Source organism: Dryobates pubescens, chromosome 23 (genome assembly GCF_014839835.1).
Source record: "Dryobates pubescens isolate bDryPub1 chromosome 23, bDryPub1.pri, whole genome shotgun sequence".
Classification (NCBI taxonomy): domain Eukaryota; kingdom Metazoa; phylum Chordata; class Aves; order Piciformes; family Picidae; genus Dryobates; species Dryobates pubescens.
Window position 1 is genome coordinate 6,194,969 of NC_071634.1, and position 26,582 is coordinate 6,221,550.

At 45.4% G+C, this 26,582-nt stretch overlaps 1 protein-coding gene across 1 annotated transcript; it reads left to right on the forward strand.

The window, feature by feature from the left end:
* Positions 1-2,107: 2,107 nt before the first annotated feature.
* SH3TC1 (SH3 domain and tetratricopeptide repeats 1) lies at positions 2,108-24,452 on the forward strand. Its single transcript, XM_054172413.1, has 17 exons — positions 2,108-2,312; positions 4,845-4,919; positions 5,877-6,004; positions 7,299-7,404; positions 9,031-9,174; positions 10,354-10,528; positions 12,307-12,380; positions 12,580-12,775; positions 13,602-13,729; positions 15,761-15,802; positions 17,723-19,402; positions 19,958-20,138; positions 20,250-20,400; positions 21,655-21,777; positions 22,049-22,199; positions 23,373-23,569; positions 24,160-24,452. The coding sequence occupies exons 1-17, from the start codon at positions 2,108-2,110 to the stop codon at positions 24,388-24,390; spliced, it is 3,987 nt and encodes a 1,328-aa protein (XP_054028388.1). The 3' UTR covers positions 24,391-24,452.
* Positions 24,453-26,582: the final 2,130 nt, after the last annotated feature.

Sequence of the window (26,582 nt, forward strand, 5' to 3'; positions counted from 1 at the left end):
GGACCATGTTTCCTGGCACAGTATTTAAAGCAGGGTGGTACCTGCTTGCAATGCTTTAAGGAAAAGATCAGCTGCATAAGTGGAAAAGCATATCCCCTGCAAAGTGAGTTTGGGCTCTGGCAGGTTTGTGTTTGTAGTCATTCCTAACTAGGTCATCAAGCCTGATAGGCACTTCTTCAGGAAAGTTAGGGAGAGAAAGTGAGATCAAAACAACCAGGCTAATGAAATGCATTAGTGGAAATAACTCTGTTCTGAGGAAAGGCATCAAAATTGCCTGCTTGAGTTGCTGCCTGGGCTTCACAGGTTTATATGAACTCATGCACAGAACTTTATATGGAGAACTGCAATGCTACAGCAGAAAGCATCTCTTGAAAATCAGCCTCACCACTCTGCCTGGCACTTTTGAATGACTGACGAAATGGGAGAGTGAGGACGTTAACCTAACATCCAGCCTAGATTTCTTCACACATCATTAATTAATGTACTTGAGGTACAAATGGTTAAGGTCTAATTCCCAGAGTTGGTCAGACCACCTCTCAGCATACCTGCTTTAGTCCTTTTTTTATATTTGCTTAATTTCTGTCTGTGTAGGCTACTCCTCACTCAAGTTTTCCATGGTCTAAAGGCCTCAGTGACTGCACAGCAGAGTAGGAAAGCTGAGCAGACATCACTGCCTTGTCCCATGTACCTGGCTACCATGGTGGACAGCTGGGAGCTGTTGTGCAGTTCATGTTGGAGCTGTTTGCTCGGATTTGGGGTTCTGTGACATGAAGCTTGGAGGGCAGGAAGTGCTGGAAGACATGCATGTGAAGGAACAAGCCAGAACAATCTGCTTTGAGATACTCCATGGCATGGTGAACAGAGAAAGCAGAGATTTCCTGACCAATGTGAAAGCAGATCATAAAGGGCTACTAGGTGACCAGGCACTGAGGTTTTGGCAGAGTATAAGTGATCTATCAACAGCTTCAGTTTTAACCAATTTCTGCTGGGAAACAGCAGAGAGGACATGTCAGGAAGATCACAAGTGTGTATGCTGATAGCACATGCAGCTGAGCATGGCTGGATTAAGCATAGAGGAATCTGGGTAAGTCCAAGTGATGGGACCAAAGCCAAATCTATCCTCTGGGTTTATGAAACCAATTAGAGGCCTGTGAGAACCCACTGAGGAAGGGGCTCTAAATATCAGTGGGGCATATGCTGCCTGCTTGAGCTGTGTCCTTTGTGGGTGCCTTGGCTGGTGTGGTCTGTGTTGTTCTGAAGCTGAAGTAGCTTGTGCCCAAGAAATGAGATTGCAGAAAGTCTCACATCAGTGACTGTAGATGGAGCACTGAAGCTTGCAGTTGCTTCTGCTCTACTTCCATTTCTATTCCCCCCCCCCCTTTTTTCCCCCCTGATGTTCATCCCAATACCAATCTTTCTGCCAGAATCTGCCTCTAGCTTCAGCAGCTCACTCTTCTGCTTTACTGCAAAGAAATCCCTGGATCCTGATGTCTGTCATCCTGCCCTGTGGTTCCTGCAGAGGATTCATTCTTCAGCTGAACTTAAAATCCTTCCTGCTTGTTTGAATTAATCATGTAGCACCCATTCCATCCTTACCACCCTTACTGAATGATGCTGTTCCCCTGCATTGCCTCTGCTAAATGTGAGTGATGCTGTTCCTTGGAGGCTTTGCAATAAAGCTGGCCAGGAATGAATGACTGGAGGGCACAAGTAGATTTCATTTCAGGCCTTGGATTGCTGCTCTTAGTCAAATCTATTGCTTTGCTACTAAAGCAAGGAGGCCACCTGATTGCAGGAGCTTTTCTTCTGGGATCATAGAATGGCTGAGGTTGGAAGGGACCTTAGATATCATCTGATTGGGCTGCTGAATTTGGGTGTTGCACAACAATTCCTCTGAGAGAAATCTAAAGCAAATACCTTCATGTGTACTGTAATTACAGGCAACTTCTGTAGGGTAAGGACAGCTCTTCAACATGTGAATGCATTTGGACACTTCTTCAAGATACTGATTTTTTTTTTTTTTCTTGACCTTTTCAACATTTTTTTTCTTCACCCCTCTCCTCAGATTGTTGATAATGTTAATTGAATCACTGTAAGGAATTTGATTATGGAGAGCGTGGCAGCAGCAGGCAGCACATCCGTGCTCAACCTTAACACCATCCCTGGTCTAGAGGGAAATCAGGAGAGCAACTTGGAGAAGAAAGAAATGGAGCAGGAAAGGTGCAAGTCTGAGTGGGCACCTGTGGAGGCTGATGCTGCTATCAGCACTGTCATGGATGGAGTTGGGATGGACATGCTGCAAGAAGAAAAGGGTAAGACATGGATCAATACATGCTGGTCACTTGGCACTGGGCTTCTCTTTGCATTTAAATTACTGTGCTCTTCAGCTGTCATTTTGTGGTTTCAGTTGAGCTTTGTTTTTTGTGTGTATGTGTGGGTTTGTTTTGTTTTTCAATACATCTACAACTGTTAAATGCAACACAACAAGCAGTTGTATCTCCTTTGTGGCAATGCTGCATAGGTTGGGCTCTTAACTGAAATTCACTTTTGGCAGACAAGAGTAGAATCATTTGGGTTGGAAAAGACCTTTAAGCTCATCCAGTCTAAATACTCTCTAGCTCTACTGTCCAACAGTAGAGTCTAACTCTTTAGCTGGTACTAAACCATGTCCCTCAGCACCACATCTCTGCCTCTTTGAAACACTTCCAGGGATGGGGATTCAACCACCTCCCTGGGCAGCCTATTCCAGTGTTTGAGAACCCTTTCAGTCAGGAAGCTTCTTCTAATGTCCAATTTAAACCTCTGCTGGTGCCATTTGAGGCCATTTCCTCTGGCCCTACCACTTCTTACTAGGGACAAGAGACAAACACCCACCTAGCTCCAACATAGTTTCAGAGAGTTGTAGAGAGTAAGTAGGTCTCCCCTCAGCCTCCTTTTCTCCAGGCTACACAACCCCAGTTAAAATATTTCCTGTTGGGTATCTGTGTTTCAATAAATAACTTTCAAGGAAAGTCCATATCTGGTACTATCAAAATAGCTGCACTGGCAAGCTCCCACACCAAAGTCACACTGATTATCCTTATCAGCTGTCAAATGATGACCAAAGCAATTAATAACATGTCAAAGTTTTATGTTTGCTCTGTTTGTAGAATAGAATAGAATTAACCAGGTTGGAAAGGACCTTTGAGATCATAGAGTCCAACCTATCATCCAACACTATCTAATCAACTAAACCATGGCACCATGGCATCCAGTCTCTTCCTAAACACCTCCAGTGATGGTGACTCCACCACCTTGCTGGGCAGCACATTCCAATGGCCAATCTCTCTCTCTGTAAAGAATTTCTTCCTAACATCGAGCCTAAACCTCCCCTGGCACAGCTTGAGACTGTGTCCTCTTGTTCTGGTGCTGGTTGCCTGGGAGAAGAGACCAACCCCAACCTGGCTACAACCTCCCTTCAGGTAGTTGTAGACAGCAATAAGGTCTGCCCTGAGCCTCCTCTTACCAAGGCTAAGCAACCCCAGTTCCCTCAGCCTCTTCTCATAGGGCTGTGCTCCAAACCCCTCCCCAGCTTTGTTGCCCTTTTCAGGTACTTCTGGCTGAAACAAAGGAAAAGCAGAACTACAACTGAGTGAGGCCCTAGAAGCTGTGGGGAGCTGTAATGGGAATTGTTCCTTAAATACAGCCAGGCTACACCTCAGCCAGCTTGCTGTCGCATTTCTGTTTCAAAAACAAATATTGTTGAGTCCAGACTGAAGTCAAACAAACCTCAGAGGGTTTTTGTCAGCCCTGTCAAACACACAACCATAGCACAACAAACCCCAAAGTGATTGGAAATGGCAATTTCTAGCACACACTAATAATTGGCCTAAAAGATGATGGTTTTTGCTGCTTAATGTCTTTTCTCTGAAGTAGGAAAATTCTGTTTCTGTATCCTCCCTTATTTGCATGACTTTGTTCGTGCAACATCAATAGAGGCACTCAAGGGGAAGGTGCAGAAGGCTGAGAAATTACCATGCTCTACTCTGTTACAGGGTTTTCCTTAGAAGCAGATCTGCAGAGGAAAATGTCTTAGGATACATGAGGGGGGGAAAAAATAGAAGTTTTCCTTTTAAAAATTAAAGATCTGTTTCTCCCACTTTCATTCTTAGCAGTATCAAGCCTTGTCTTGATTGGCTTTTGCCAAGGGAGCCTGGAGAAAACATTGGAATTGGTTGGAGTGGGTGTTTGTTCAGCATGAAAATGTGCCATTCCAAAAGGACTGGAAGAAATATGGGTCAAAACCAGGGGAGAAAGCAGATTGCTATTAGCATAAATTAGACTTTGTCTTCTCTTTCTGAAACTTCAAACCAGTTGTTTTCACATGGTCCTAAGTGTTAAGCTTGTAACAGCTGGAATTCTTTTGCTCTGTGTATGAATTAGTAGCAGACCCTCAAATCACTGCCTGTTTCTAATCACTGCCAGTTTATTCTATTGAAGCCTCAGTGGAAGCCACTCTTTAGTACAGGTGCAAAGGGTGATGAAATGAAGCCTAGATTTTGCTCCCTCCCACATGGGACTTCAGTTTCCTGAAGCTTCCATCTTGAGGCTTCACATCAAAGTGATGACATGGAGATTTAACTTCCCCCTCAGCAGGACAGAAATGACCTACAGATACTGTCTGTGAGGTTTGGAAACCACATAGCAGGAAGGGGGAAGAAGAGAGTTATTTTCTTTCAGTAATTATCCATTACATCAAATGCTTTGGAAGTGTGAGGAGTTGGGGGTGGGTTATCTCTTTTTTCAGTGTGATTTATAAGGACTCAGAAAATGCACTTAACCATCCATTTCATCTCTCATAACAGAGTGTTCAGAAAGTGAGAAATGCATGAATGGCAGCTCAAGGACCCCTACCAACCAAGCAGAGAATTTTCCAACTGGTAAGACATTTTCTATCCATGTTGTTCTAGAAATAGAACGCTTTTAAGTGAGACAAACACACAACAGACTTGCAGTCATCACTCCTCTATGCTTCAAGATGTACTTTGTGACAGCATGTGATGGACATGTGCTTCAGGTCCAACTTCTACAGACCATTTGTTGAGAACTTCTCATAAAGGAAGAACTGCTACTAAAGCCTGAAACTAGATCATAATATAGGGAATAGATCATAATGGCTACAGGAAAGGCAAATCAAAGTTCAGTGCTTAATTTACAGATGGGTCTTGATTCTTCAAATGTCTTATTTAAGTCTGTGGCCTTTCCAAGTCTGTTTGGTTTAGGTTTGTGTTTTTGTGTTACTGCTTTGTTTGGTTTTTTTTGGTTGGTTGGGTTTTATTTTCCTTTTCCCTCTTTTTGATGCTGTATTTTCAATGAAGTTGCAATTGAGTGAAGGTCTTCATTCTCTTCTGGAGGCTTCATGGCCTGGCTTGGGGAATATTCCCCTTCTCTTACTTAAAACCAACACTGGGTGTGCTCTGCCTTCTGACCTGACAGATGGTGTCCCTTGGGGACAGGTACATGGTTCAGGCTGGAGAAGAGAAGGCTTTGGGGAGACCTAATAGGGGTCTACAGGAATGATGGAGACAGACTGCATCCATAGGCCTGTAGTGCCTGTAGTGAGGGGCAATGTCTTCAAACTAGAGAAGAGCAGATTTAGATTAGATGTTAGGAACAAGCTTTGCACCATGAAGGTAGTGGAACACAGGAAGAAATTGCCTGGGGAGGTGGTTGAGGCCCCATCCCTGGAGCTATTCAAGGTCAGGCTGGACAGGGTTCTGGACAACCTGATCTAGTGGAGAATGTCCCTGCTGACTGCAGAGGTGGTTGAACTAGATGAGCTTTGGAGGTCCCTTCCAACCCAGACCATTCTGTGATTCTATGATCTCCTTCTCCAGATATCTCCTTGAAGTTATTGATGGTAAGACGAAGGAGTGGATGTCCTGATCCCAGACTGCAGAGGCAGCTCAGAGGGCAGCTCCGTCTCCTGGAGAACGACAGCAGGGAGGTGATTGCAGTTTTCAGTGTAAGTCAAAGACCTGGGAGCTGTTTCACTTGTTCAGAGAATTCACCCTTGTGCCTCTGAAACAGTCTGTGAGATACTGGAATCCTATTTCCATCTATGTGCTATTTGCTTGAATTGGAGTGACCAGAGGTTCCCGTGACACAAAGCCATCTAGGGACATGGAAACAGTGAAGTACTGAAAGGATGTACCACCAGCTGACCTTCTTTATTTTACAGCAAATTAAAGAAGACATTTTACATGGAAAAAAAAAACACTGAATAAGGCACTGAAGGGTTTCAGTTTGAAAACATTCTGCTTTCAATTTGCACCAAAGGGAATGATGAGTTTCTGATTGCTTTTTACATTTGCCCCCATTGATTCTTCACTTCAGTTTCCAGTCACTTGGAGTCATTTAGCATCCAAGTTACTCAAGGAGCCCACTGCCAAAGAGGAAGTCTGAAGGAGAACAGTGTAAATATTAGACTTCCCAAGGCTAGGTGCTCAGAGCCTTAAATAACACGTAAGAGGCTTGGCTAGTTTTTATTGCTGGCTTTGTTTGCTCCAAATACAACTTACTCTCCCTCTCCCCCCTGATGAAAAAGCGGGATGACACCATTTGACCTTTGATGGTCCTCTTTTGTCTGAGCCACAAGTTCCAGCCTCCTTCAGAAGCAGGCCAAACGCTGAAACCATAATTAGTTGTGGCTTTGAATGTCCTGGGAGCATGTGTTTGTCCATGATTTTCCTTCCATGTGTTTTGAACTCTCCATCAGCAGCCTGCTGATCTGTGGCTTTGTAAAGTCTGCGCTCCTACTGCTCTGCTTTGGATGGAGAAAGGGATCAGGAGGAGATGGAAGCCAGCAGGCAAATAGACCAGATTTGTGGCCTCATTGGGAAAAGAGCTTTGGAGGAAGCTAGATTCATACTCAGAAGCTTCCTTAGAATGCTGTTTTGATATTCAGCAGTGCAGAAAGCCCTTGAGGCAGAGATATTTTAGTGTGTCTTGGCAACTTATTACAAGATTTCAGGGTCTCGTTAATATTTAATCTAGTGTAGAGAGAGGCATGCAGGAGATCAGAGCATTCTTCCTGGGGAAGAACATGCCTGGTGAGGAGGCTTCACTTGGTCTTTTGCTTTTCCAAAAGGAATTGCTATTTTAAGCTGTTCAAGTTGTAGGAAGTTGAATTTAGAATCCTGAATGTGGTTGTGGTTTTTAACCCTGTTTAATATGTAGCATTTTAGCCTAAGTGTTACCTGTAAGAAACTGGGCTCAGGTCTAGTACACCTCTAACCAAAATGTTGATTTCTTTGTAGGAGCTGTCTGCCAGGCTGCTGTCTATTCACAGTGACCAAGATCTAATAGTGGTGACATTTAAAACTTTTGAAGAAATCTGGAAGTTTCTAACCTACCACTCCCTAGGTAAAACTGTTTCACCATGCCCCAGCTCAATGAGCTTCCCCTCTTCCTCTGCAGTGTAACTTCTGATTGACTGGGAACTTGTTCAACAGGCTTTTGAGACTCTTTATATTAACCCCTAACAGCAGTATATAATATTCCTGGACTTGACTACTAGTGATAGGGCTGGAGAGACCTTCCAACCTCCAGGGGAACCTGCCTTTGTCCCAAAGCAGGTAGCAGCTATCATTGCTGGAAGGTTTTGTCTAAGTCAGGTACTCCAAAATCAGATCAGATCTTTAAGCAGTCCATTCCAATCCACATGGTTTAGTCCTAAAGTCTAACCTGTGCTGCAACTTAACTGGTATTACAACTTTATTTCTGCCCACTGCAGACTTGTTGAGGCTATTCCTTGCTCTTTGCACTGCACCAACACCTGGTTGGAGGCTTCTAAGCCACCTCTCCACTCAGTGTAGTTTTCATGAGGAAAATCTGCCCTCAGTCCTTCTTCACAGACTCTGTTTTGACACTTCTGATCATACTTCCCACTGGAGTTCTCTGGTTGTTCCAGACCTTTCCTGACAAGTAGTGAACATTTGAATCAGATCTTTTGTCTCCATTTTGTTCACCTCATTTTTATTACTTTCTTGTGTGCTTTGTTATTGGAAGTGTCTGTTCCCATCAGACCAATTTAAGAGGGAGACTTCCAGCTTTAATTTCATGCTGTTTACTTGCAATTTTGTACTATCTTTTCTCAGTGTTCCTTAGAGTAAAACCACTGTTGCAGTCCAGTTTTGAAAGGAAAGCACAAGAAGGTGAAGTGTCCTTTTAAGCAAGGCTGTGGCTAACAGGGAATTGATTCAGCATCTTCCAAACAGCAGAGCAGCATTTTACTCATCTGCCCACACTTCCTCTTCATCACAACTTTCTGACCAAGGGATTTTGTAATGCATTAACATTGGCCCTTTAAGTAATAATAATCTATCTATATCGTGCTGACTAGGATGCACCAGCCCAGATCTCCCTGTGACTATCACACAGCTTTGAAAGCTCCAGACCCTAAGTGCAAGGTGTCTCAGTTTCCAAGACCAAGCATCCTTTCCCTCAGATTTACATGACTGGTAAAGCTGGAGTATCTTTGTCCCAAAGAAGTTCCAGGAATCTGTTAGTCAGGCACAGGACCTGCAGAAATCAGCACAGCTGAGGCAGGCAGCAGACACTTACAAAGAGATTATTTTCTGAGGCCATTTCCAGCCATCTGTTGTTAAGTGGTGCTGAGCACCTGTTTCTCAGAGCTTGCTAGTGATTGCCTCTTTCAGACTTCAAACCTTTCAAATAGAGCTGAATTATGGGGGACTCTCAGCAGGGGAGGACATGGTCTGCCCCTTTTTTTTAGGCACAGAAGAGTTGTGCACCTTTTAGGTGTAGTTTGAGAGCTGAGCATCAGAACTAGCTGCAGGGCATGTGACTTCTTGGCTGGAATTTTGCCAATACTGTGTAGCTGTTGTGGGTTCAGCAGTAACGGAGTTCTCCAAATGCTGACCCCCCAGTCCCTGCCTTTCTGAATGGTTATTTTCTTATATGTTACTGTAAAACTGCCAAGGAAAAACAAATGGATTTTTGGGTTGGTTTTTTTTTTTTGTCTTCTAGGTTTTATAAATCACTGCATGGAAAATCTATTTCTGGATCAATCCTTCTGGCTCTCTTCTCAAGAGGAGGAAGAAGCAGGCATTGAAGTCTGTATCAATGAAAAATCCTTAGATTTGATGTACAGAAGCCTGCTAGCACAGGAAGGTAAGGAAGAGGGTACATGCTGAGGCTGAATACAGAGAAGCACCTTTCTCTCAAGTCCCCAGATCTAGTATTAAGACCTATTCAAATCCTTACTGAAGCTGACATTTGTATCAGTCCATTCCAAATGCACCATAAAGAGGAGGACCAAACCCAGATTGGGTTCAACAGGATCACAGGGGGATTAGAGAAATGCATGTGCAACTGGTGCCTAAAGGGATCTCAGAAGGATTAGGGCAGGATGCGTATTCCAACTTGCTTAACGTTATTGTGGGGCCTGGAGATGCACAGGAGAGAGGTTGCAGATAGCTGCCAGGCTCCTAAGCGGCTTCTCCTAAGTGGTATTACCTGCTGCCACCATTAGAGACAATGATGGGATGGAAGGGTTGCTCCTTACTGCAACAGGAACATGGAGAGTATTGCAACAGCAGAAGGTTCTGCACCTCATTGGGCATCTGTACTCCACCCTGGTGAGACCCCACCTGGAGTACTGTGTCCAGTTCTGGAGCCCCTACTACAGGAAGGATCTGGAGGTGCTGGAAGGTGTTCAGAGAAGGGCCATGAGGATGAGCAGAGGGCTGGAGCTGCTCTGCTATGAGGACTGAGAGAGTTTGGGCTATTCAGTCTGGAGAAGAGAAGGCTCCAAGGAGACCTTATTGTGGCCTTCCAGTATCTGAAGGGGGCTACAAGAAAGCTGGGGAGGGACTTTTTAGGGTGTCAGGGAGTGATAAGACTAGGGAGAATGGAACAAAACAAAAGATTGGATGTTAGGAAGAAGTCTTTCTGGTGAGGGTGGTGGTGAAAGACTGGCACAGGATGCCCAGAGAGGTGGTGGAAGCCTCATCCCTGGAGGTTTTTGCAGCCAGGCTGGATGTGGCTGTGAGCAACCTGCTGTAGTGTGAGGTGTCCCTGCCCATGGCGGGGGACTTGGAACTGGATGATCCTCGAGGTCCCTTCCAACCCTAACAATTCTATGATTCTATGATCTCAGCTCAGCATTTATATTATTGTACTTTTTTTTTCACTGAAAGAGAAACTAGACAGACAAGTATGAACAGCTGAAAGCCTTGATTTCCAGTTTCTAACTGAACATTGCTTTGATGCTCTTGAAGCCAGTTTTACAGCTTGTGTGACACTAAAACATTACAGAAGATCACACCTGCTCCACTGCTTTCCTTTCAGGGGCATTTTTTGTGGCATGTCCTGACAACCTGATAAGAAAGGTGATGGCTACAGACAATGAAATAAACACTTCTGAGCCTGGAGCTTTCACTGAATGTGTGACAGGTGGATCTGTGGATGGTGACACAGCCGTGCTGTCTAATGCTTCTCTGGAGCCACTGATCCCTTTTCATCAGTAGGTACCTGACTCTAGCTACTTCTTTCACATGCATCTGTTCCACATGTACACAAAGGCATGTAGTGACAGGACCTGGGGTGATGGCTTCTGTTCTGGTAACACCCTACAGCTGTAACGTGTTGTAAATCCATGAGTCTGATAGTGGAGAATAAGCCCTATGAGGAGAGGCTGAGGGAGCTGGGGTTGCTTAGCCTGGAGAAGAGGAGGCTCAGGGGAGACCTTGTTGCTGTCTACAACTACCTGAAGGGAAGTTGTAGACAGGAGGGGGCTGGTCTCTTCTCCCAGGCAACCAGAACAAGAGGACACAGTCTCAAGCTGTGCCAGGGCAGGTTTAGACTCGATGTTAGAAAGTTCTTCATAGAGAGTGACTGCCCATTGGAATGTGCTGCCCAGGGAGGTGGTGGAGTTGCCATCACTGGGGGGGTTTAGGAGGAGACTGGATGGGGTGCTTGTTGCCATGGTTTAGTTGATTAGATGGTGCTAGGTGATAGGTTGGACTCGATCTCAAAGGTCTCTTCCAACCCGTTTTTTTCTATTCTAATATTAGTGTGTTTCAAATCACTATGAGTTCAAACTGGAAGCAGATAGATATAGATCAGACAGGAGGAAATTCTTCCCCATGAGGGTGGTGAGGCACTGGAGCAGGTTGTCCAGAGAAGCTGTGGAGGCTCCAAGCCTGGCAGCGTTCAAAGGCAGGTTGGATGAGGCCTTGAGCATCCTGATCTCATAGGAGGCGTCCCTGCCCACAGCAAGGGAGTTAGAACTAGATGGTCTTTAAGGTCCCTTCCAACCCAAACCATTTTGTGATTCAATGTCTGCTTAGAAATAAGTGCTTGTAAATGGTAGGTTATTATGGGTCATCCATCTGCCATTAGCCCTGAGGACAAAACCTCTATTTCCATCCATCCCACACAACTGAAATGAGTCTGTGTGGTCTGGATCTTCAGTTAGATAGAGCTTGCTTTCTTTTTTTCCCCCCTGAGTCTGAAATCTATTAACATTTGTTATTCTAGAAAGTTAGAATTGTTGTTTTTTGATAGAAACATAGAATTGGAACATAGCCGTTGGAATGGGCTGTCCAGGGAGATACTTGAGTCACCGTCCCTGGAGGTGTTCAAGAGGGGACTGGACGTGGCACTTGGTGCCATGGTTTAGTCATGAGGTCTGTGGTGACAGGTTGGACTTGATGATCTTTGAGGTCTCTTCCAACCTTGGTGATTCTGTGTAATTGCTTTGGTTGGAGAAGATCCCTATGATCATGGAGTCCAACCATCAACTCAACACCACCACAGCCCTGCTTGGAAATATGGATAGTAAGAAGTGAGATGTTTGGAAATATGGATAACAGGTCAGCAGTGTCTTCACTCAACACTGATAAGAGGAGCCACCCATAACCTTAGTGTAGTTTGTTCCAGTTTAATTTCCAAGCTCATAATTGCTATAAAGTCAAAGTGACACCACTGGACTTAGCAATGAACTCACTTTAGGAATCACCAGAAAAATCACTCACTTGGGGGATTCTTGGTAGTTAAAAAGCTGGACTTTTTCTGTTGCCCTTGAGCAAGGTGAAAGAGCATGGCTGTCTCTGGCTTGGGTGCCTGAAGTAACACTTCTTTTACTGCTGCTACAACTCAAAGGAGATGTCTGAAATGTAAGGACAGTGCTGAAAGTGAAGGAGGGATGTGTCTGGTCAAATGGATTTAAACTATCACTGTAGTTGTCACAACAGTGAGGGGGTTTTATACCCTAACTGCAATTCCTTTTACTACTTTCAGATGGTTTCTTAAAGCATATTCTAACCCCGTTGATTTTACATACAAGGCTGCATCTGAACCCATCAAGAAAGTCGGTAAGAAACTTTTGCCCCTCTAATTGCTCCATCCAAAGTGGTGAGGTTTGGAGGCTTCAAGTCTTGCTGCTTTGGAACTGCAAGTCATGGGTTCCCTGAATGTCTTTTGTTAACCTTGTTTCCTGCTGAGCTGCTGTAAGCCTATTTGTATTGTTAAATGATATTTGTAGGTAAAGTAATGTATCTCCTTAATACACAGCAATGGGATCCTGTCTAGCTGTGATGAATTATGAAAGCACTGTGTCAGAAGAGCTGAGTTTCCAGGAAGGAGACACAATTGAGATCCTTGGCTACTTCCTTGAATGCATGGAATGGTTTCTTGGAAGGCATGTGTCTACTGGCCAAACAGGTTTTGTAAAGACAGGTCATGTTAAGCTGGACTTACCTAGAAATGAGTAAGTGATATTCATTTAACTTCAGAGAATTAAGCTCTTCAGCTTGAAAATGTTGAATGTTGAATTCAGGTTTGGTTGGGATATTATGTTGTTGTTGTTGTGTATTTTGAATGAGAACAGTTTTGGTGTGGATCAGTGAAAACAAATGCTGAGAAAGTGGATTATGAAGCCTGCTTAACTGCTGGGAAATACTATCAGCCTGCACCAGAGTTCTAGTGGGAAGAAGATTATCTGTAGCTGGTGTATCTGTTTCAATTTCTGATGTTCAGTTCATAAGACCCAAGAAGCTTTACTCTTGCAGAAGATTCTATTTTCACTGGTCTCTCATGATCTATGTCAAAACATCTGAGTTCTGCTTGTGCTGGTATCCTTAATGTGCTTCACCTAGGGCTCCTCTGGCATATAATTGCAGATGATGCAGAGAAGCCTACAGAAAAGTACATTCCTGCATGCACTGGCACCATGTCAGTAAGCTGCTCTTGTGTCTGGGCTGCTTGCATGCTGAAACAGCAAGCTCTGCCATGCTGTTTGCAGGTTCATTTGAGGTGTGACTTTACCTTAGAAATGTAATACCATAATGTCCTTTTAATGACTCTCACAAAATTCTGTATCATGACAGACAGAAACCTTATTCCTACAGGGCAGACATTGAGAGGTGGAAGCAGAGCTACTCAGTTTGTATGTTTGCAAATGTGAGTTGATAGCAATTTTGACCCCAGCAGGACCATGTAAAGATTGTATTGGTTTCTCTAACAAGACCCAATTTGATGCAGAGAGCTCCTAATCTGCTTTCAGACTCCTTCAAGGTTGCTCCTTTCTCTGTCAGACCACAAGACCTGGATTTTCTGGAAGCAGAAGAGCTGTCTTATTTTTCAGAAGAAAAGAACTTGGAGGAAGTGATACACTTGTTGGAACAAACCTCCCTCACTGATGTGTGCTCTGTGTACCGAGTGGGTAAGTGTGGGGTTTGCTCCCTGTTACTGCCCAAAAGCCAAAGTGCAGTTCCTAGATGCCTCTTCTGACCATTTCTGTTTCAATGAGATTCCAGCCTTCACACCTACTTTGAAATATCTTGGTGTCCAGTTTGATCATAGCTATAGCATTTAAAAACCCTTTAGATCATAGAATCAATAAGGTTGGAAAAGACCTCAAAGATCATCAAGTCCAACCTGTCACCCAACACCTCATGGCTATTAAACCATGGCACCAAGTGCCACATCCAATCCCTTTTTGAACACCTCCAGGGATGGTGACTCCACCACCTCCCTGGGCAGCACATTCCAATGGCTAACAACTCTCCCAGTGAAGAGCTTTCTCCTCACCTCCAGCCTAAACTTCACCTGGTGCAGCTTGAGACTGTGTCCTCTTGTTCTGGTGCTGGTTGCCTGGGAGAAGAGACCAATCCCTGCCTGGATACAACCTCCCTTCACGGAGTTGTGGAGAGCAAGAAGGTCTCCCCTGAGCCTCCTCTTCTCCAGGCTAAACAATCCCAGCTCCCTCAGCCTCTCCTCACAGGGCTGTGCTCAAGGCCTCTCCCCAGCCTCGTTGCCCTTCTCTGGACATGTTCAAGAGTCTCAATATCCTTCTTAAATTGAGGGGCCCAGAACTGGACACAGGACTCAAGGTGTGGCCTAACCAGTGCTGAGTACAGGGGTAGAATGACTTCCTTGCTCCTACTGGCCACACTATTTCTGACGCCATTGGCCTTCTTGGCCACCTGGGCACACTGCTGGCTCATGTTCAGCCTACTGTCAATCAGTACCCCCCAGGTCCCTTTCTGTCTGGCTGCTGTCCAGCCACTCTGGCCCCAGCCTGCAGCTTTGCTGCTTTCCTGCTGATGCAAGACAGCCCAGCAAAGCATTTACAAAGCTTTCATCCTTTTTTATTTTTTTGAGTGAATTAAAAAGGGTTTTAAAATCTGAGCTGAACAGTTCTGCAAACTTTCAAATGGTAGAGTGCTGCATTACAAAAGTCAGTGAGTCCAGCCAGATGCTGCAGGCTGGAAAGGTGGAATAATAATAACTGACAGCTGGTGCAAATGTGCACCTCTGTGTGCTTGATTCAAATTCCAGAGGTATAAAAAAAATAGCCTGTAGAGACAGAAAAAGCCATACTTTTATCTACCTAGCCTCTGACACAGCTGTTACTGCTTGAAGTGCTCATGCTTTACATGAACTGATTGGGATAATTGGGGTTTAACCTTTAAAGACTTAGTGTAAGGAGGTGTGATGCCATTGTCTTGCTGAGCAATGTCTTATCCCACCACAGGATCTCCTGTGGTGATGCATATGCTTGCCAAATAGCTCCCACAGTTTTATCTCCTTCAGTGCTGCCCTAAGACAGGCCTGTGGGCTCCACTTCGAGAGGAGCTGGTCGTGCAGGTTTGACTTGAGCATGTTAGTTTCACTCTGCACATGAGTTTCTGTGTGAACAATGAGGCTTGTCAGACCCCCAGCTGCAAAATGCAGCTCACGTCAAGGTGCAGAATGATTCCACATTTCTCCTTCCTTGCTCAGATGGGAAACCTGGGAACAAAAGCTCAGACCTCGACTAGGCACCAAAACAATTCCATGGGCTTAGTGGCCGTACTGCTGTCACTGCCTGTTGCACATTTGGCACCATACCTCAGCTCCCCTCTACTCTTTGCAAGTGCCAGCTTCTCTCATCTCCCCCAGCTAACAGTACCATCTTCAGCACTTGGGCTTTAGTTCTCCCTGGGGTATGCAGATGCTCCCCCACCTCCCTGAGCAGTGGTAGCTGCATGATGCTGTGTAGAAACAGTGACTTTATCAGGGGGGAGGGTCCACCTCTAGGATCTGTTAGCCTAAACTGAGGCTGATTGTCAATTCAGAATTCTTTGTCAGAAGAATTGGCTGTGTCCTAGAAGTTTAGTGAAGAAATTTCTAAGCCTGACCCAAAGCTATTTGAAACAGAAGAAGCCCTAAGATACTATAACTAAGGTGATTTTTATTCTCTTTCTCACAGACCAATTAGAAGAGGCAGAAGTGCAGAAATCTCCTGAATGTGGTAATACACTTTTTTCTTTGCCTAAAACTATTAACATGATTTCTGATCTCCTTGCCAGCTTTCTCCTCCTCTCACTTCCCATTCTAACTTTCCTCCCTGTTTGCTTTCTTAGGTCTTGCTGTAAAACACTGTGGGTTTTCACACAGGTGTGTGTCTTGGACCTTGCTATTCCATTGCAAACTGTATGGCTTATTTTTACTGCTGTGACACACACACACACACACCACCCCCTGACCACTGACATCAACAGGGCAAAATACTCTGTGGGGCACCTGGCAAGTGCTGACTTTGAACTTCTAAAGATTTTTTTTTGCATCTGCTAGAAAATTTCAGCCCATAAATCTGTTTCCCAAAGAAGATATTTTGATGAGGGTGCAGAGTTATTTCCCATTGGCATTACTTGTCATTACTTGTATTATCCTATGTTTTTCTCAATACTAATTTTTGTATTTATGGTTCTGATGAACATTTTCAGAAATGAAATTCTAAGCAATCTGAGCTCTAAATCTGCAGCTTCATTAAGCTCCTGTTGATAGGCAGCTGTAAGCTTGACACTGACTGCAAATGACATCGCTAGTCCCTGCCCTACCACGCTGGTTGGGTAACAATGGGAGGACTGAGGAGATGATGCCATGTTTGTCTGATTTTTATGCTTGTAAGATATTAAACAAAGCCAGTATGAGCAGAACTTAGGTCAGTGACCACAGCAATCACCACAAAGTTAGAATCCTAGAATCAATAAGGTTGGAAAAGACCTCAGAGATCGAGTCCAACCTGTCACCCAACACCGCATGACTAACTAAGCCATGGCTTCAAGTGCCACGTCCAATCCCCTCTTGAACACCTCCAGGGATGGGGACTCCACCACCTCCCTGGGCAGCACATTCCAATGGCCAGCAGCTCTCTCTGTGAAGGGCTTTCTTCTCACCTCAAGCCTAAACCTCCCCTGGTGCAGCTTGAGACTGTGTCCTCTTGTTCTGGTGCTGGTTGCTTGGGGGAAGAGACCAGTCTCTACCTGGCTACAACCTCCCTTCAGGTAGTTGTAGACAGCAATAAGGTCTGCCCTGAGCCTCCTCTTCTCTAGGCTAAACAACCCCAGCTCCTTAGCCTCTCCTCATAGGGCTTGGTGACTTAGAGAGTTTCTGTGACAGCAGAGGATAAGGGTTGGAATTTGAGTGAAGGAGATATCTACATCTCAGAGGCATGGCTGGCCACGCAGAGATAACATGGACAGAAGAAGAGGACCTTTGCAGACACACTCCCAGCACCCATGTGAGGCTTCAAGTGCAGTAGCTGAGTTTAGGCACCCTCCCTGGCTAACCTGCCTTAGCTGTCTATCAGGGCATGGGCACACCTTTACCCAACTCACATGCCTGCTCAAATTCACAGCTTCCTTACTCTTTAAGTCCATCCATTCCCTGACCTTGGGCTCTCTAACCAGTCTCCAGTTCAGACCTTGGGTCTTCCCAGATTCTGGTGGTCATCTTTTTACCAACCAGTTGAAATTGTAACTCCTTGTCAGATATCTCTCATTCATAAACCCAGAGAGAACACCTAACATGCACTCAATGCATGCTATTTGAGGATGCACTTAGGTACAAATCACTCTTAATTAACATTGGACTTCTGTTGAGCAGTGCTGGATCAGGCACTGGCCCTAAGCTAGCTAAGTAGCTAGATCAGAAGCTTGCTTACAAGTCCCATTTATCCCCATTCTTGCAGTCTCCCTGTTCCTTCCTGATCTGCCTCTGCTCCCACCTTTGCCACATCTCCTAGACAAGTGGTTAGGCAGGTGCAGGATGTTTGCACAATGTTTTCCTAGCAGCATCTTCTACTGGTAAATGTTTTCACTGGTCTGTCAAAGCTCTCTGTGCATGTACACACGGAGTGGTGACCTGTAATTTATTATCTGGTTTTCAGATGCTCCATCTTCACCTTCTAGCACAGGATCCACTAGCAAGAATGGCAAGATAGAAGAATTGCTGAAGAACTTCAGGAATTTGGAGGTCACCCAGGCAGGAGAGCCACCTACTGAAGGAAAGGATCCTGCTGGCTCTCCAAATACAGAAATCTTCCCTCCACCTGAGGATCCTTGCTTCCACATATGTCAAGATGATGTTCAAGCATCTGACATCTTGGAGTCATTGATACTTTTCTTGAATAGGAAAGAGTACGACAGGAACTTCAAAACCCTGTATGATTTCTCTTACCCATTTCTCAGTAGTATGTTCTGTGGGTTTGCAGAAGAGGAGGAACTGGTCAGCTTCTTCAGATCAGCAAGGGAAGCAGCAAAGAAGGCAGGCATGTCCTGGGCACTAGCGAGGCTGTGCTTTCTCTTAGGCAGGCTGAGTGTTAGAAAGCTGAAGCTGTCCCAGGCCCGGGTGTATTTCGAGGAGGCGCTGGGAGCAGTGGCTGGAGGGTTCAGCGATCTGTACCTTGTCATTGCTCTCTACACAAACCTCACAGCCATCTACTTGACCCAGAAGAACAAAGAAAAATGCACTCCTGTGTTTGAGAAGGCTGCATCTCTTCTCATGGCCGTTCCCAACTACATTTGCAGTGCTGACCTGGAGTCAGATCTTCTGAAGTATGCTCTGAAGAGGACAATCCTGAGCCAGAACAAACACGCAGAGGCAAGGGCATGCTTTCTGCTGGCAAAACACTACAGTGCACACAAGCAGCATGAAGAGGCACTGCCCTTCTTGGAAAGGTTTCAACTCTTGCTTAATGACTTGGGTTTACAAAGCAACTTAGCAAACCGCTGTTACTTCAAACTAGCAGAGTCCTACCACGTGAAGTGCTTGCCACACATTGTGTTAAGCTGCATAAAAGTCACCTCTTCCCAGAGCTCAAATACTTTAATGGATTCCTTGCAAAGGATTGATTTAGTCATCAAAAATGCTCCTAAGATTTACAGTCTGAGAAGTCTCAGACAAATACTCCCATCCCAAACTGCACCTTACCTCATGCAAGCACTTTCCTCTGTGTTCAGTGCTGAGCAGCAGGGGCTGTGCAGCACCCTCTACCTTAGTCTAGCAGAACTCTACAGCCACCACAGGCAGTATGCAAAGGCCATTGCTTACATGCTGAAAGCACTGGACTCTGCTAAGCCAGAGGAAACTATTAACCACTTGGTTTCACTTGCTTGGTTATACATCCTCCACAGGCAGTGTGATGTGGCTTTAGCCATTTTAAATGCTGTTGTAGACTCTACATGGAGCAATCCCCAACAACTAGGCATTGCTTATAACATGCTTGCTATTGCTTTGAGAAGAACAAACAACACCAAAGCAGCTGCTGAGAGCTACTACAGAGCACTGTGCCTCTCGGAAGAGACTGGCACGACCCACAACCAAGCTATAGCCCTGGCTAACTTTGGGGCACTCTGCCTGCATGCAGCAGCCAGCAAGCTGGCAGAACATTATTTCATTAGGGCAGTGAAGCTCTTCTCCAAGCTTCCAATCAGGGATTGTGGCCAAGACTTTATCCAAGTCCTCCTCCAGCTGGGATGTTACTATGTTGGTGGAATGCAAAGAGAAAAAGGAAGGGTTTATTATGAGTGGGCTTTTTTGGTTGCAATGGAGACAAGTCACCTGGAAAGTAAGTTGGTTTGGGGTGTTTTCTCTCAAAGCTGTGAAGTGTACCATAGGGGAATGCTTTTTGTAGAAGTATGGAATAGTTCCTTAAACAGCTTTTCATGTCTGGTTGTGTGACAGCTATCAAAGAGCTCAAAATCTTTGCTCTGTCCTGTAATGGTGGAGAAATAAAGTTACCATCCCTGGAGGTGTTCAAAAAGAGACTGGATGAGGCACTTGGTGCCAAGGTGTAGTTGATTAGATGGTGTTGGGTTGGACTTGATGATCTTGAAGGCCTCCCCTGTTCGCCCTCCCCTGTTCGCCCTCCCCTGTTCGCCCTCCCCTGTTCGCCCTCCCCTGTTCGCCCTCCCCTGTTCGCCCTCCCCTGTTCGCCCTCCCCTGTTCGCCCTTCTGGTGGGACTTAGGTTTGCCAAAAGTGATGAAGAAAATTAAATGTTTAGAAAAACTGAGACATTTCTAACCTCTTTACTAATTATGTTCTGTAATGTATTATTTTAAAGCTCCTTTAAGTTATATTGTGAAATAGACTCATGTTAGTGTTTCTCATCTTTTCTCCTAGGCCAACTACAAGCAATTAAACTGCTGTGCCAGTTCTACAGTACAGTTGCACCCGATGAGGCTCAGTGTGTGATCTACAATGAGTATCAACTCTCCTTGGCTAGGAAGATGTCCAACAAAGTTCTGGAGGGACAGATACTGGAAACCATTAGTCAGCTCTATTTGTCTTTAGGAACAGAAAGGTAAGATCTGCTAATGACTTTGCTTTTGTCCTGACTAACTTCTGCTACAGTTTCAGGTTGTGACTGAATTCTGAAGAACCCTCTGGTCATGAGCAGTTTTCCTTGTTTCAGGGCTTACAGATCAGCTCTGGAATACACCAAAAGAAGCCTTGGAATATTTATAGATCTCCAGAAAAAAGAGAAAGAGGCATATGCTTGGCTCCGGGCAGGGAAGATCTACTATGTTCTGAGGCAGAATGAGCTGGTGGATCTGTACATTCAGGTATGCTGCCAACAGGTACAGGAATGCATGTGCCAGCGTGGTGCAGATGGCATAGTGACAGTACTTCAATATAACAATCCCAGAGGTCTTGTTAACTGCTGTTCTGAACAAATGCTGACACCATTTATGTCGTGCTGCACAGCTGAAAGTCTCAGCGTTTTCTGTTAGTCACAGAATCACAGAGCGTTAGGGCTTGGAAGGGACCTCAAAAGATTGAGCCCAATGTCCCTGCCAGAGCAGAATCACTCAGGGCAGGCCACACAGGAACACATTCACGTGGATTTTGAATGTCTCCAGAGAAGTAGACTCCACAGCCTGGCAGCCTGCTCCAGAGTTTTGTCACCCTTGTGAGGAGCAGGCCAGGCACGTGCATGTGTGTCCCACTCTGTGTATGCATGGAAGCTGCCATTGTAGAGCAGAATCAATGCCTGTCCATGAGGAATGTCTCAAAGCAGGAATCTGCCCACTGAAATGTTGATCATATTGCAGATCATTGTGTCAGTAACTTGTGCAAGTCCTCACATCTTAACTTGAATGCAAAACACAACTGTCACAACGTGATGCAAGGGAGTCCTTAGGTTCCTGGAGCCAAAACAGGAGGGAAAGAATTGCTGCTTTTATGCTTAAGAGCAGAGCTGGACTTGAATCAGCTGAATGCAGTTTGAAAACTACAGATCACAGAATCAAAGCAAGATTCTTAATCCTGCTCCATGTAGAAGCCCCCTACTTACCCTAACCCTAACTGAGTATCCTGGTGTTTCTGCTTTGGGAAGGATGTGTGCTGCTTTCCATGGCTAACAAGGCAGAGATTTAGCTCAGAGGAACAGGACAGCAGAGCTGCATTTATTTACAGGATTCACTTCAGGCTCTTACACCTGCACTGTTCAGCAATATCTAACCTGCAATTAGAATTTTTCTGTGGTAAGCTTGATCTAATTCCAGTTGAATGTGGCAGCTACCAAACACACTGTTTAGAGTGCCGTGTGCTGGCAAAGGGAGCAGGATGCTATTGCCAGAAAAAGGGTGACCACAGTGCTGTAGGTGGCCAGCTTACTTAGGTTCCTTCTTCAGGAGCTGCCACTGGCCTGCTCATTAACAGGGTACCAAATGAAAAGGGCAGCATGGTCTCCTCCAATGCAGCCTTTCCTACCTTACAGTGAGGAGAGAGGCCTTAGTGAGCTCTGGTTTCAATTGCTGATATTTGATTTATTCATTTATTGTTCTTTCTTCCCCTCATCTTTGTTTTCTTCTCAGGTGGCTCAGGATGCTGCTCTGCACACAGGAGATCCCAATTTAGGCATGGAGTTGTCTGAAGCTGCTGGAGACATATTTTTCAATGGTACTTGGGAGAAGGAGAAAGCAGTGACTTTCTACAGGGTTTGTGCAGTTTTCCTACTGCATCAATAGTTATGCACCCTCCTGTTACAGCAAGTGTTCCACATGTGCTGGGCCAAAAGCTGAGCCTGTCAGCAAGTACTTTATAACCTACTGCAGCTGAATGCTTTGTCATGCTGTTAACAGATCACCTCTTGCACCTCCTGTGTTAAGATATGGAGCGAAATGAAACCAGCAACTGCCTGATGTGCACTGACAGCCTTCCATTTGTGCCATCTTGGAGTTCAGCTGTACCTAATGCTGTGTGTTTCAGGATGGGGCTCTCCCACTTGCTGTCCAGACTGGCAACAAACCCACTGAGCTCAGGCTGTGCAATAAACTGGTGGAGCTGCTGGTGAATCTGAAGGCTTATGAGGAAAGTCTGGAGTATGCAAGAGCATCTCTCATGCTCAGTATACATTTAGGTAAGACCAGTTTCATTTACAGCTGAATATGACTGATGTCTATAAACTGTGGCAGACTAAAAGGTTTTCTTCCTTTGAATTCAGTCAGATCTCTTGCCAGGGTTCCACAACAATGCTGTCATTGCTATTTTTGCCTCTGTTTAAGAATGAACAATGTTGTTGCTGCCTCTTCTACCATTCATATGGAAACCTTTGGAGTACAGAATGAAGCCTGTGATTCCAAAGCCCAAACTGAGTGGTGTTCTGACAGCTAAGATATAATACTAATGACCAATATTGCCCCAAGAGGCTTTTGCATGCCATACTTTCAGATTTGCTGATAACCCTGCTGGTCACCCAACCTGGGGTAAAGTAATCAAACCCCATAGGGCTCGTTTTAGAAATGGCTGCTCCTCAACTTTGGGAGCTCGTCAGCTGATTAAAATGCCTCTCAGCCCTGCATACAGGCACTGAGAGGTAATTTTGAACAGCCTGAAAATCAGCTCTGTGTCAGTTTGTGAGGTGAGGTATGTGCTGGGAGGAGCAAGGGAGCCTGTGACCCCATTAGCTTGTGTTCTTTCATGACTTTCATAACAATCTACTTGTAGGCATGCAGAGGGTGTGTGTATCTGTCCAGGAGAGGTGAAGGTAACTGTTTCTTAAGCAAATCCCAGGCATCATCAAATCCTCCAGCTGGGAATTCAGTGGGATTCTTCTTAAAGGGCAGGTTTTGGCCAGGGGTCTCTTGAGCAAAATTAGTTAGGAAAAGGGAAAGGTTATGGAGTCTTCTTCTCTGGAGATTTCCAGGGCCCATGTGGATGACTTCCTGTGTCACCTGCCCCAGCTGGCCCTGCTTTGGCAGGGGGGTTGGACTTGGATGATTTTCAGAGGTCCCTTCCAACCCCTACAATTCTGTGATTCTATAAAAGGGGAAAAGGGAGAGCAAGCAGTTCAGACCTGCCTGGATGTGTTCCTGGGTGATGTTCTTCAGCTGAACCTGCCTTGGCAGGGGGCTTGGACTTGATCTCCAGAGGTCCATTCTAACCCCTACCATTCTGAGGTCCTATTGAGCAGAAGCTCAATAAACACCACCTAGTAATAAAACAAAAAAATAGCCAAGATATCTTCTGCTGTGAGACAATTTTCCTGCTTTGCCTCTTTGGTTTTGTCCTGACTCTCAGCTTCTCCCCTCAGGGAATCAGCTAAATGAGCGCATAGCATACCATCGGCTGGCTGCCATCCACCATCACCTGGGGCACTCTGAGCTAGCTGAACACTTCTACCTGAAGGCCTTGTCCCTCTGTTCCTCTCCTCTGGAGTTTGAGGAGGAAACACTGTACTATGTCAAGGTGTACTCCATCCTAGGAGACATCATATTCTATGACCTCAAGGTAAGAAACCACAGAAGCATTCAGACTGGGAAAGATCCTCAGGATCACCAGGTCCAACTGATAACCTTACTCTACAAAGTTCACCCCTATGCCACATCCCAAAGCCATACACTTGCAGTGCATTTCATTGTAAGGCAATCTCAATTGGTGCCTGTAAAACAAATAAATTGTACTGAAATGCAATCTCACAGTTGTTGCTGAGTTCTCTTTACATGATGAGTTACTCAGCAAAATGAAATCTGGGGCTTGCTTTAAAAATGGAACACCTGAAACTTCTTTAGCAGCAGGAGCCCTTGACAACGGGCGCTGGAGACTCCTGCTTGTGTGCTAATGCTCAAGCATGACTTTTGGGGTTTGCATTGAGATTTTAGATGCCAAACACTGCTGCAGGAATGACTACATCAGTAATGCTCCATGGCAGCAGGTTGACCACATTCTGGGCTGCTGCATTTAGAATGGACATAATGAAGTAGGAAAACCTTCTGAAGTCCAGCATCTGTATCACTCTCGTTTGATTCCTTAATGCACTGAGCTTGGATGCTGTCTGTGGGGCACAACAGAGGATACTACCCTTGTGTCTCTTGTTTCAGGACCCCTTTGATGCAGCAGGCTACTATCATTTGGCACTGGCTGCTGCCATGGACCTGGGCAACAAAAAAGCTCAGCTGAAGATCTACACAAGGCTTGCCATAATCTACCACAACTTCCTCGTGGATCGGGAACTGTCTCTCTTCTTCTACCAGAAGGCAAGGACCTTTGCAACAGAGCTGAATGTGAGGAGAATAAATCTAGCTCCTGATCTGTGTTACAAGAGCTTGTAAGCACCTGTGGAAAATGGAGTCTAACAACTGCAGAAGTATCCAGAGCAATATAGCACTGGCTAGGAGGGTGCAGAATGCATTCATTGACTCACACCTGTGCTGCAAAATGACCAGTTTACATGGCAGTGAACTCTTCAACACTGTGTGTATCCTGGAGACAGTGTATTTGTTTAAGGAGCAGCCTCTGGACTAAACCCCAAACCCAGCAGTCTTTTTTTTAAACGAAATTCTCCTGCCTAGCTGGATACTAGAAAATGATCAATGTATAGATACAAAAACATTTAATAAAGTGTTACAGGGCAGAAAGCACTCCCTGGGAATTGTGCCTTTCTTTGTATCCCTGAGCTCTCATCTGAAGTAGCTCTGGTTTGACATCAACTACATTTGCAGAAGCTTGTTAGGTGGGGTCTTGGAGAATTGATTTGATCCAGTTCTCCAGCCATCACCCCTCACTTACTGCCAAATAAGTCTACTGCAGAGCCTACAGACACTAGATGAATCTTATCTTTCAATTCCTGCACACACTCATGTGCACGTTGTTCTAAATAGCTTCCAGAACTGAAATCCCTGCTACTACCCAAGCTTTGTTCAGTGGATTTCACTGGTCATGTGAAGGCATTCTCTCCCTGTTTTCAAAGATAAATTATCCTGAGGTTTTTAACTGACCCTTTTCAGAGCTTTCAGTATTGTCTGCAATGACTTCTTACATACAACAATACACAGAATACAGAATGAACCAGGGTGGAAAAGACCTTCAAGTTCATCAAGTCCAACCTATCACCCAACACCATCTAACCAACTAAGGCCATAGCACTAATTGCCTCCTCCAGTCTCTTCCTAAACACCTCCAGTGCTGGTGACTCCACCACCTCCCTGGGCAGCACATTCCAATGGCCAATCTTTCTTTCTGGGAAGAACTTCCTAACACCCAGCCTAAACCTCCCCTGGTGCAGCTTGCGATTGTGCCTTCTTGTTCTGGTGCTGGTTGCCTGGGAGAAGAGACCAACCCCCACCTGGCTACAACCTCCCTTCAGGTAGTTGTAGAGAACAAGAAGGTCTCCCCTGAGCCTCCTCCCCTCCAGGCTAAGCAACCCCAGCTCCCTCAGCCTCTCCTCACAGGGCTGTGCTCTAAACCCCTCCCCAGCTTTGTTGCCCTTCTCTGGACGCTTTCCAGCAACTCAACATCTTTCCTAAACTGAGGGCCCCAGAACTGGACACAGGACTCAAGGTGTGGCCCAACCAGTGCTGAGTAGAGGGGCACAATGACCTCCCTGCTCCTGCTGGCCACACTGTTCCTGAGACAGGCCAGGATGGAGATATGGAAGTGTCTTTGGAAGATGTGGGCAGTCTCAGGTATTGGCTTTTGGGTACATATTATATTTTATTTGCTTATCCTGTCAGACCTGGGGAAAGGTGTGTCTAGCATCCCTGTATGAAATACAGCAGAAAGTGGCAGATGAGATTCCTGGTGACTGGGTACCACTTCTTTCTCTAGTTTAAAAAAAAAAAGAAAGAGTAAGATCTCCACCGCTGTCTCGCGTCCCCAGCTTCGTCCTCCTAAGAGAAGTTCAGCCTGCTTCCTCTTGCTTTTTTCATCTTCTAATGCTCGCAACCTCGAGCGGCTCTCTTGCAGGACCAAGCTGCGGAGTTTGCCAGCCGAGAGAGCCTCTAGCCACACGGTGGCGCCCTCGAGCTTCCCAGCGCTGCCCTCTAGGCGTTCAAAAACCTGAAGCAGCAGCGCACTGCTCCTCCGGCCCCCTTCTTTTACACACAAAATCTGATACCTCTTTTTAACATGAAGCAACAAGCCCACTCAGAAAAATACTTCAAAAAGTGATGGCCTCGAACGAGTGGGTTTTCAAGCCCCTTTACCAGGACAAGCAAGACCTAAATCTCCAGGCAAGCGTCTGTGTGCTTTGTTGCAAAGGAAATATCCTTCAAGAAAGCAATGAAGCAATAGCAGGGAGTAAATAGAGGTGAAGATAATAATCCTAAGCTACTCTGAAATGCTTTAAACTTCTGAAAACTGACCTGTCCCCAGCCTAGAGAAAGCTGGCTGCTCGGAGGAAGTTGGAGCTGGGGTTGCTTAGCCTGGAGGAGGCTCAGGGGAGACTTTCTTGCTCTCTACAACTACCTGAAGGGAGGTTGTAGCCAGGTGGGGGTTGGTCTCTTCTCCCAGGCAACCAGCACCA